Below are 11,111 nucleotides of genomic sequence, written 5' to 3'. Positions count from 1 at the left end.
CTTGAGCTTGTGGTCGGCCTCCTTTGATGAAGTCTTTCCTTCGTTCTTCTTTCCCGAAGATCCGAGCTTTTCCCTGGTGATCAACTCCTTTTTGGCATGTTCTCCCGACATCACTTCGATTTATTAGACTCTAATGAAGTACTGGCTCCAATACCAATTGAAAGTCGCCTAGAGGGCGGTGAATAGGCAAAACCTATAAATTATAAACTTTGAACACGAACTTCACCCGGGGTTAGGATAAAACAAATTATAATGAATATAGAGTGCGGAAGAGAGTTCTTCTTGATATGAGTTGCTCAATCAATGCGGATGACTTTGGGAGCTAACTCAAAAGATTGTGAGCAAGAGAACTTAGAGAGAGAGGGAGAAAGAATCAAATCTTAGAGTAATGATCAACACAAATGAACACAACGATTTGTTTCCCGAGGTTCGGTTCCAATGAACCTACTCCCCGTTGAGGAGGCCATGAAGGTCGGATCTTTTCTACCCTTTCCCTCTCTCAATCGATCACTCAGACCGATTGAGTGCTTCTTCTTAATCTCAAGGATCACAAACACCCTGCAAGGATCACCACACACTTAGGTGTCTCTTGCTAACTTTACAAGTTACTAGAGAGTTTAGAAGGAGGTGAAGAAAGCACGATTAAAAGCAAAGCAACAAGAGCAACAAATGAAACACGAATCACACTCTCTCAAGTCAGTAAACACTAATGATCACTAGTCACAATTGTGGGACTTGGAGGCGTTTGGAAGCTTTGAATATGTCTTGAGATGGAGTATTTTCTCTTGTATTGAATGTGAGTGAATGGGATGCTTGGATGTCTTGAATGGAGGTGGTTCGGGTTGTATTTATAGCCACCAACCACTTCCTAGTCGTTGCCTTCTTCCTGCCAACCATGGACGGTCCATGCCCCTGGTCCGGACAGTCCGCCCCTGCACATCAACGGCTGAAATCGCAACGGTCAGCAGTAACGGCTATATCAACGGCTATAGTGCATTTAATGCGTTGTCAGATGTCAGATAAAATAGTCACAGACGGTCCGATCATGCACCCGGACGATCCACGAGGACGCTAAATGCATTTTATCGAACCCGTCTCCTTTGGGTTTTCTGGTTTTTCAACGATCGGACTGTCCATGCCTGAGCCGGACGGTCCGCACTTGGTCTCGAACGGTGCTCGCTTCTCCTTTGGATAGTCTGCAGTGTAAACATTGTTTCTGCAGTGTTTCTGTCCGAGGCTCACCCTGGTGTCGCGGACGGTACGTCGCAAGGGCCCAGACAGTCCACACACAGATGAATTTCCAAAAATCTTCTCCTATCCGGAATAATCTACGGTATTCCAGACAGTCGACTGAGAATTGATGTATATGAACTTTATGCACTTGAGAAATGATCAAATAGGCAAACTAGTTAGTCCATAAGATTTGTGATGGGCGTCAAACACCAAAATCGATTATAGGAAATGATTGAGGTCCTTTCCCTTTTAGCGTGCCCCCTCCCGCACAACCCCTGCCCGGCGGCACTTGCCCAGGCATGCCCTGCCCCCAGCGTGGCCCCATGCTCTGGCCCGGTGTGCGGCCCCGGCGCAGCTTGCTACCCACGTGGCGTGGCTGGCGCGACATGGCTAGCTCAGCCTGGGCGTGCCCGCGGCTCGCCCGTGCACGCCCCTCGTCATTGCCCGCGCGTAACACGTTTAAGTCAGCACATGCCATTCGTGCGCATCGTGCGTGCCGTTCGCACGTGTCGACACTTGTTACTACGTGCGTCGTTCCGCACGCACCGTGCACCTCGTTTTAGTGTGTCACGCGCCTTGTCGCGTGGCCATAAATCGTTTCACCTAGAATCGCTCACGTTAATTAATTTACGTATTTATACGACGATTATTCGAGTAACAACACAATCATAGCTATGTAATGATTTTATTGGTGCATACGATAATTACTTGCTAGTATGACTAGGTCGAGTTAAAATATTATAGTTAATATTCGCTTAGCATACACGCAATATCTCTCGACCATAGCATCAAACGCCTCGAGTCCTCTCCCGCGTAGTCGTCAATGCGAGCTCTACGCCACGTGTCTGTTTAATTGATCAGTTTTATTGTGTGGTGTATTGTTTCCTTCTATTTTAAGAATGTGGAATGTATGTTTGCACTATTATAGATAACGGTCTGTTGTCGGAGTTCGAGGAAGTTGCAGGAGAAGACCCTGAGCAGCAACTGGTTGGTGAAGGCAAGTGTCCTCTGACCTATCTATGTCCTACTCATTTATAATTCATCTCCCCGCATTTGCATAATTTATACCTAAGGATTTACTACTCTTTTGTTTATCATGTCCTTGATCACCTATTTGGGTTGGATTATACCTAGATTAGCTTTATGCTAGCGCTCTATTCTAATCAATGAACATGTTGAGAATATTTATGATACGATGTTTACTTTTGGATATGGTGATGGCATTGTAATATTTATGGTGGCTTGAGCTGTTTCTCAAGTGCCTCTCTGTAAGGACTGCTTCGTTGAATGACCACCCGGGATAACAGTACAACCATGAGGGTGGAATGGGAGGCCCTTAGCTAATTAATTAGAGGAACTAAGGTGTAGTTAGCTTCGCCGTCGTGCCGTGAATGGGGTTCAATGTACGCGGCTCACTCTGCCGAGGGTGGTTTGACGAAGGTCACAATAGAGAGAGCTTCGTCATTAAAGTCCAAGCAATGATGATGAATGGTATGATGATTTTCATCATGGTAACTTTGCTTTTGATGATGCTTCTCTTCTAGCAGCAGAACTGCAGGCTACCCCATGGCCACCATCCTATAAGCCACCGTAGCTTCCCATGTATGATGGGCATTCTTATCTGAAGCAGTTCCGTACGAGCTACGAGGCAACCATATCATCATATGATGGCAACACGGCTGTCATGGCGAAATCCTTCGTCATGGCAGTCAGGAGCGTGGCTCAGACGTGGTATTCTTCCCTTCGCCCGAGAACAATCACGTCATGGCAGAAGCTGAAGGACATGCTGGTAACCAGTTTTTAGGGTTTCTAAACGAAGCCAGTAACTGCTCAAGCTCCGTTCTAGTGCACGGAGGACCATGAGGAATACTTGCAAGCATATGTCTGAAGGTTTTTGCGTCTCAGGGCTCAGGCGCCAACGGTGCCGAATGAGATTGTTATCGAAGCTATGATCAAAGGACTCTGACTAGGACCGACAGCGCAGTATTTCGCCAGGAATCCACCATAGAATTTGGAAAAGCTTCTGAAGAAGATGGATGTTTACATCAGGGTCGATAATGGCTTTCAGCAGAGAAGAGAAGAAGCCTACAGATACTCTGAGATGACTAGGGGCTTCGGAGGAAGACTCCACCCTTTGCATGTCAGGACGATTCATAACCCAAGCTCAAGTGATGACAGGGGCAATCATACTCAAGGGCATCAGCACAACTCTCAGTCATTGGGAACACAACAAAGCTCCTTCAGGCCACTAGCTCCAAGAGGCAGAGGAGGAAGAAGCTTTGGTGGAAGGTTTAGCTCTCAACCTAGAAGGTTGTTGTGCTTATTCTGCGAAGAAGACAAGGGACATACAATAAGGACATACCAAGTCACGATCCAAAAGCAAAAGGAAATAGCTAAACTGAAGCACGACAGAATCAGCTGAAGCAAGTCCTGCATACTGCTTCATGCTATTCTCCATACATTCCTGAATATGTGGGCAACTAGCAGTCCACAGCATCAGTTGCTTCGGCAAGCCACAATCAGCAGCCAGAAGGGCACCGTCAAGCACAACAACAACGTGATATACGTGAAGAGTCCAAAGCTCGAACAGTCAACAGCACTATGCCCGAGTCGAGACACAATTACTGAAGCAATATAGGGGCTTGACTAGAAAATTTTCATACTTAATGTATTCTTTACTTTTCTGTCTTTATATTTCTCCCTCGAAGACAATATAAGAAGGTTCAACCTTTGGCCTGTTGTAATGAATCTGGGTTACACCATCGAGTGTAACAGAAAGGGTGACGAAGCTCCAAAGTCATTCCTAAGGGAATGCAGAGCTAAAATACCACCTAAGTAAAAGGTGAAGAAACTCCAAAGTCGTTCCTAAGGGGATGCAGAGCTTAGCTCCAAAGTCGTTCCTAAGGGAATGCAGAGCTGCAATACCACCTAAGTAAAAGGTGAAGAGACTCCAAAGTCATTCCCAAGGGGATGCAGAGTCTACGTATCAATAATACAAGATCCATGCCTTTGACAGAGGAATTGTCATACGAGGTTTATACCATCGACAATGGTATTCTTATGCAACATTTATGGTGAGATCTTCAGAGTCGCTTCGGCAAAGAAGGGGGATTTCTTTCCTTCTTTATGAAGCGTGAAAAGAAGGGAAGGTGTTTTTTCGCCTACGGCTCAAAAAATGGTACGTACGAAGATTTTACGCCTCACAAAGAAATATATTACATCATTAAATATACAAATAGTTGATAAGTGTTCTTACAAAAACAAAATTATATACAGAGAATCTAAAGTCTGAATAGATAAGCTCTAGTCATCCCCTTTTAAAACTTTGTCAGCAGCTTCGTTCCGTAGTATGTTGATAGCTTCGTCAATGGCTTCATTAGCAATCCTAATTACATCGAGTGACCCCTTCAGAGATGGATCAGCTTCAGGGTCGTATGGCTCCAAAGGGGGAGAAAGCTCAGTTGCACCACAATACAAGTGTTTGTTAGTTCTGAAGCTAAAATAATTTATGAAGCTAAGTCGCGATAAATATACCTATGAGTCTAGCACGTTCAGCAGCTTCTTCGGTTCTTCTGGTCGTCTATTAAGGCGTCATGAGACTCTTTCTCGTTTTTTTATAGCTTCGTCAGCTATCTCTCGGCCACCCTTTAGCCAGACTTCGGAATAAAACTTTCCACTTAGTGCAGCGGCTTCGGCCGAAGGGTTTCTAATATCGTTGGCTGAGAGCGAGAATCCTGGCTGAACCACAGCCTTGGCATGTTCATAGCCAACCTTTTCAAGGACCGACATAGCTCCACGGGCACCGGCAAAGGCGCAGAAATCTCCTCTGTCGCTGAGAATCTCTTCAAAAGCTTCAGCTTAGCCGTTAATCCACCGGATTACCCATCAGGATCACCATGGATAAAGTTCTGCTCTAAGGAAAATCTGCCAACTTTAGCAAAGCTATTCTTCAAATTCTTAGCACATTCTGTAGCAACATTGTAGCATTCCTCTTTATCTTGACAAAGCTCTTCAACATTTTTATGTACCCTCAAACATTCTATATCAGATATCTCACGTTTTGTTAGCTCCACATTGAAATTTTTAGTTACTTCGTCAAGTTTCTTTTCTAATTCTTGCACTTCAGATCTATGCAATTCCACTTGACTAGACAGCTTAGCTTCGCTGGATTTTAACCTTTCGACCAAAGAGAGCAGGATCTTATCCTTTTCAAGAGCTTTGTTTCTCAAAGTTATGACCTCCGATCAAAGGTTTCCAATTGCTATCTGGTGGCTCTCATCTTCTGCATCTTTTTGAGCTTTTAGAGCTTTACTTAAAATTAAACCCTGGCAAACAAAAAACGAAAAAATAATAATGATAAGAATTACCACAAAAATACTTCACCATAAAAAAAATTACCAAATGTGAAGCCTAAGTGTACAAACCTTCAAGCTGTTGTAGGCGAGGCTATCCGCAAGTTGATCCTTTGTCATTGCAGAGAGACCAAGCTCAATCTTTGGATACCCCATGTTGTCCATCATCTCACAACAAACATTAATTTCTTTACTGTCTGGTAGACAGTAAAGGAAGTCATCTTCGTCATTTCCTCCGTATACCAAGGACCCTTGGGGGTATTTTAGCTCCTTAGCAAAATGTTGCACTTCAGCAATTTGATCTGCTGATAGCTGTTTTCACGAAACATGTCGAACAATATAGTCCAAATCACTCTGGGAAGGTGCTTCGGGAACAGGTGATGTGGGCTTTTCTAGAAGATTTTCTTTCACCAGCTCTACTGGCGTAGCTCCCAAAGGCTTTGCTTCAGCGTGAATAGGAGAAGCGCTTGCAGCGGCTACTTCCCTTGCATCTTCAATTTTATCATCAGAAACCTCAGTAGTAGCAGGAGCAGGCAACTTAGTAGATTGTAAAATAACATCCAGAACACTGGCCATTCTCCTCTTCCTTGGAGTCGTTGTTGTAGTAGTTGATAACTTCGGAAACCCCATCCCAGTTAGGGACTCAGCAGTTTTGGCTGTTCCTCTGTTGTTTTCTTTGGTCCCGGCTCTTTTATCGGATCGGCACTAACTTTGGCCAGCGTAGCAGGAACTGTTTCCATAGCTAAGGGGAAAACTTCAGCACTTTCGGCAAGCTTCACCTCCCCTGTCATAGGTGCTACAACCGTCTTTTCTGAAGAATGTAGCTTTGGCCTACAAGTCAAGACTTTAGCTCTCTTCGGCTTCGGTGCACCAGAAGAGGTCGAAGTGGCAGTTTTTCTCTTCCCTCCTTGTTTTTGACCAGGAAAACAATAGTCAGGATAAACAAACTCGATCACATCAAAAACTCTGTTCAGTCTCTTTTTTCCTCGAGCCCCGAAGGCAATGATCATGGCTTCGTCCTCTACCTTCGTGTAGGCTCCCAACAGCTCTTCACTGGTTGCCTCAATAGCCTCTAGCCAATCGTCATTCAGCTCGTCAAATTGGCTTCTATACCGGAAGGTGTACCTTAGATAAACCAACCCACCTTGGCTGGAGCTAGCAGCAGTTTCTTTTGACATCTCCCAGTCATTCACAATAGGCCACACCTTGTAAGAAATGTGTTCCTATACCAAATCTCTAGTACCGATGTAAGTGCACATGGTGTTAAAAGCCATTAAACACGCCTACACCTCGTTCCCAATTGCAATTGATGGCCTTCTAATGCTGAAGCGTGACCATATGGGACGCTGAATAGTGCCCCTCACATCTTCCCTCTCACTCAGATCATTCTTCACATAAAACTATTGTTTCATCTAAGAGCCCGTCCATTTCTTCTGAAATGTTGGCACGGGATATCTTGTGTCAGAGCGGGGCACAAAGCTGTAGCACCCGAAGTTGTTATGGTACTGCTCCTTTCCAGTTACCTTCATCTGGTAAGATAATTCATGAATATTACAGTAGCACCTATCATCTGCTCTAGCCCTTGGCTCCTCATAGCCCAAATAAAAACTCCCACTTTAATTAAAGCTTTGAGAGTAAGCTGATGAAGGTATATTTCAAATGTCTTTAACACTTCAACCAGCATCTTGTGCAATGGAAAATGAAGCCTAGCCTTCATGAAACTTTTAAAAACCACCACTTCATCTGCTTCGGGAAGAGGAACGGTACTCTCTCCTCCAGCCCTCGCAATAGATATATCATGAAAATATTTTCCCTTCATCCCTTCAATTTGTCCTTGTTTAACACTGGACTTTCCAAAAACAACATGACTACGTCTCCATGGCCGATCTTCGGCATCCTCGTTACCACTTTCCACATCAAAGCTATCATTATCGCTGGAATCCCCAGATAGCCCAGCCAGCATCTCATTAGTGATTTTTTCAACGTTGGTCATTTCCATTGCTTCGTAAAAACAACAGGTGTGGGGTCTACAGTCTTCTTATCTTCAGCCATTTCGATGATGATCACAGAAAATGTCGAAGCTCAAAAAACAATTGCGCTCACAGAAGAAGGCTAAAATGGTGATCACAATACAAAAGGCTAGATGGCACGAAAAATATTCATAGCGCAGGCCTATATATATATACTCAGAGCTCCACTAGGCGGTGGGTCCCACAGTTCAGAACGATTCGCTATTCTAGCGAAGGGAAGGTGTTTTTTGGACCTTCGGCTAAAGGCCTTCGTTCGTATCACAGTCTGAATTTGTTACAAAAAAACAAATTAATACTGCGAGGGGCTACTGTCGTGTAACACCCTAAAATCTATCAATTGAAAACAACTCAGTTTGAATTATTAATTTGCAATAGAGCGACAAAATATTTATATTTAAAATATTTCAAATAATGAAATTAGTGATACAAATAAATTAAACAATTTCTGAAGAAATAGAATTTATCAAGTGTTTGATGCATTCATGTTGAAACATATATTTTGTCTGATTTCATTTACAAATCCAATTTTTAGATTTAGTTTTGTAAGAAAATTCTACTTTTATAAAATAATAATGAATTGTTAATATATGTATATATTTAGGAGAATATGTATTTTTCTATGATTAATCAGTTTGTATGTAATTATTTGTAAGAAATTCATTTTATTGATTTTTTTGGTGAAGCCCATTTTATTTAATTGGAATTGTCCTAAAATAATTTAATATAGTTTGCAAACACAATTTTATTTAGGTAAATAATATTTTGTAAATTTATTATATTTTTATATATTTAAATATATCTCTACTACTCCTTAAGAGAGGAGCGTAGGCGTCCACACCAACCACCGGTTCTGCCTCCGCTTCAATCCCGGGTGGTCGCGCTTTCGTCGCCGCCATCAGCGGTGGTCGCTATCCCCTCCCTATCCGGCGTCCGCGATGCTCACCGCCCCTGCTCTCCCACGCGTCGGTCGCGTCCCTCCCCTCTGGCCCGCCTCGCTCCCCTCCAACCCCAAACTCCCCAGCGGGGGCCAGCCTAGGACGAAGAGCCATCGCGCAGGTGCAAATCGCTCCCCCATTCCATCGACGGGCGCTCAACCTAGATCCCCTTCCACCGATCTCGTGCTCACCTTCCACGTTCGCGGCCGCCACGCTCCGGCGCCACTCGCCCCAGTCCCGCTCGCGATCCTTGCCTCCCCTGTCTATTTCCCTAGACGCGCAGAGCTGGGAGCGTCGATCCCCACCTCCAACCTCGCTCCCCCCGTCCTCTGACTCGCCAGCTCCCCCGTCCTCCTCCATCGCGCTGCGCGTTTGCAACTCCCAGTCCCACCTCCGGCGCGTCTGCCAGCCAGTAGTCAGTAGACTTGATCATGTCGTCGCGGAAGCATCATGAGCTGCCGGAGGGAGGAGCAGGGGGAAGCGGCGCCGGCCGCGTGGCGGTGTGGGACACCGGGAGCTCCCTGTACGACTCGTACGAGCTGGCCGCCGTGCGCCGGCTCCTCGACAAGCGCCTCCTTGCCCTCCGCGACGCTGAAGAGACGAGGGGCAAGGGCAGGCAACTGGTGGTCGTGCCGGTCGTCAGCAGCAGGGGGGTCCACCACAGAAGGAAGGCCACGCTGAGGGCGCTCTTCAGGGCGGTGGCCACCTGTGCGGCCCGGCCGAGGCAGGCGCCGCCGCTCGCCTGTGCCTGCGCTGCTGGCATGGTCCATGACCACCAGGGTGGTTCCGCGGTCGAGCCGGAGGATCTGCCGTCCCACGGTCAACTTTGATGATCATCCCTGTGTTTAGTCCATTTGTTCTTGCATTGCATTGGCGCAAGTTGTTTTTTTCCTTTTGTGTTTATCTATTGCTGTGGGGTTTTTTTCATGCGATGGTTGGCCATTGAAGAGTACTGAGCCCACCGAATCTGTATACGTGAATCTGCGTGAAGCATACGAAAGCTTTTGGCGGTGAATGATCTCTCTGGACACTATTTTTCTCTGTTTGCTTGAGAACGCGTCACATAGTCACATGTGGTGTTTCTGAATTTTCTTCAGCGACGACACCACTGTTGGCGCAGCCCCTCAGGACGTCTTGGGTCTTGGCTGGCGGTGTCGGCGGAGCTCAGCTACCAGAAGATGACGTAGTTGAAAGGGAAATGTGCCCTTGGGCCATTTCTAAGTATTTTGGTGATTGAGTGCCAACTCAAGTGCTTAAATGTGAATTTATGCAATGGATGAACAAAGTGCAAATCTAGAGCAAAGGTATGTTTCTAAGTCTTAGTACATTGGTTTTGTGTACTAATATATTTATCTAAGTGTAAGAAACAGAAAGAAGAAGAAAAGAAAAGAAGTGGAGAGTGGCTGTGTGCAGCCAAAGGCTGTTTCGGGCTGGGGCACCGGACTGTCCGGTGTGCACCGGACAGTGTCCGGTGCGCCAGACCAGCGTGGAGCAAACCAGCCGCTCTCGGGTTTTTCTCCGGCGACTTCGGCTAAAATTCACCGGACTGTCTGGTGTGCACCGGACTGTCCGGTGAGCCAACGGTCGGCCGGGCCAACGGTCGGCCGCGCGATCGGCGCGCGACACGTGGCCGAGCCAACGGTCAGAAAGGTACACCGGACTGTCCGGTGTGCACCGGACATGTCCAGTGCGCCAACTGTGCGCAGATCTGCATCAGAAAGCAACGGTCGGATGAGCTTTTTATGGAAACAAATCGGGCACCGGACAGTGTCCGGTGTGCACCGGACTGTCCGGTGCGCCCGACGACAGAAGGCAAGGATAGCCTTCCAGATGTGCTCTCAACGGCTCCTAGCTGCCTTGGGGCTATAAAAGGGACCCCTAGGCGCATGGAGGAAAAAACCAAGCATTCCTTGAGCACTCTTGATCACTCACACATCAATCTTGCGCACTTGTTCGACATTCTAGTGATTTGAGCTCCGTTCTAGTGTGCTAGTCTTCTGAGCTCAAGTCTGGGTCTTGTGTGTGCGTATTCGCTGTGATCTTTGTGTTGTGTGTGAGTTGCTAATCCCTCCCTTGCTCCGTGATTCTCTGTGAACATCTTTTGTAAGGGCGAGAGGCTCCAAGTTGTGGAGATTCCTCGCAAACGGGATTGAGAAAAGAAAAGCAAGAACACCGTGGTATTCAAGTTGATCATTGGATCACTTGAGAGGAGTTGAGTGCAACTCTCGTCCGTTGGGACGCCACAACGTGGAGTAGGCAAGTTTTGTACTTGGCCGAACCACGGGATAACCACCGTGTCATCTCTGTGATTGATTTCTTGTGGTTATTGTGTTTTGACTCCTCTCTAGCCACTTGGCCATAATTGTGCTAACACTTAACAAGTTTTTGTGGCTTAAGTTTTGAAGTTTTACAGGATCACCTATTCACCCCCCCCCCCCCTCTAGGTGCTCTCAATTGGTATCAGAGCCGTTCTCTTCACAAAGGGACTTACCGCCCGAAGAGATGGATCCTAAGGGGAAGGGAATCGTGATCAACGACAAAGAGAAGGAATCTTTCGTCAA

The 11,111-nt window shown here is 46.2% G+C and overlaps 1 protein-coding gene across 1 annotated transcript; it reads left to right on the top strand.

Annotated features, from left to right (window-relative positions):
* Window positions 1-8,880: 8,880 nt before the first annotated feature.
* Window positions 8,881-9,462, top strand: LOC109939231 (uncharacterized). Its single transcript, XM_020540208.2, has one exon. The coding sequence runs from the start codon at window positions 8,982-8,984 to the stop codon at window positions 9,378-9,380; it is 399 nt and encodes a 132-aa protein (XP_020395797.1). The 5' UTR covers window positions 8,881-8,981; the 3' UTR covers window positions 9,381-9,462.
* Window positions 9,463-11,111: the final 1,649 nt, after the last annotated feature.

This window comes from Zea mays, chromosome 6, assembly GCF_902167145.1.
Source record: "Zea mays cultivar B73 chromosome 6, Zm-B73-REFERENCE-NAM-5.0, whole genome shotgun sequence".
NCBI classification, from domain to species: Eukaryota; Viridiplantae; Streptophyta; class Magnoliopsida; order Poales; family Poaceae; genus Zea; species Zea mays.
Note: the sequence above shows the minus strand (reverse complement) of the source record. Positions and strands in the feature narration are given on the sequence as shown.

Bases quoted from the DNA above. Each gene is read 5' to 3' on its own strand.
- LOC109939231 (XM_020540208.2), top strand. From the start codon at position 8,982: ATGTCGTCGCGGAAGCATCATGAGCTGCCGGAGGGAGGAGCAGGGGGA.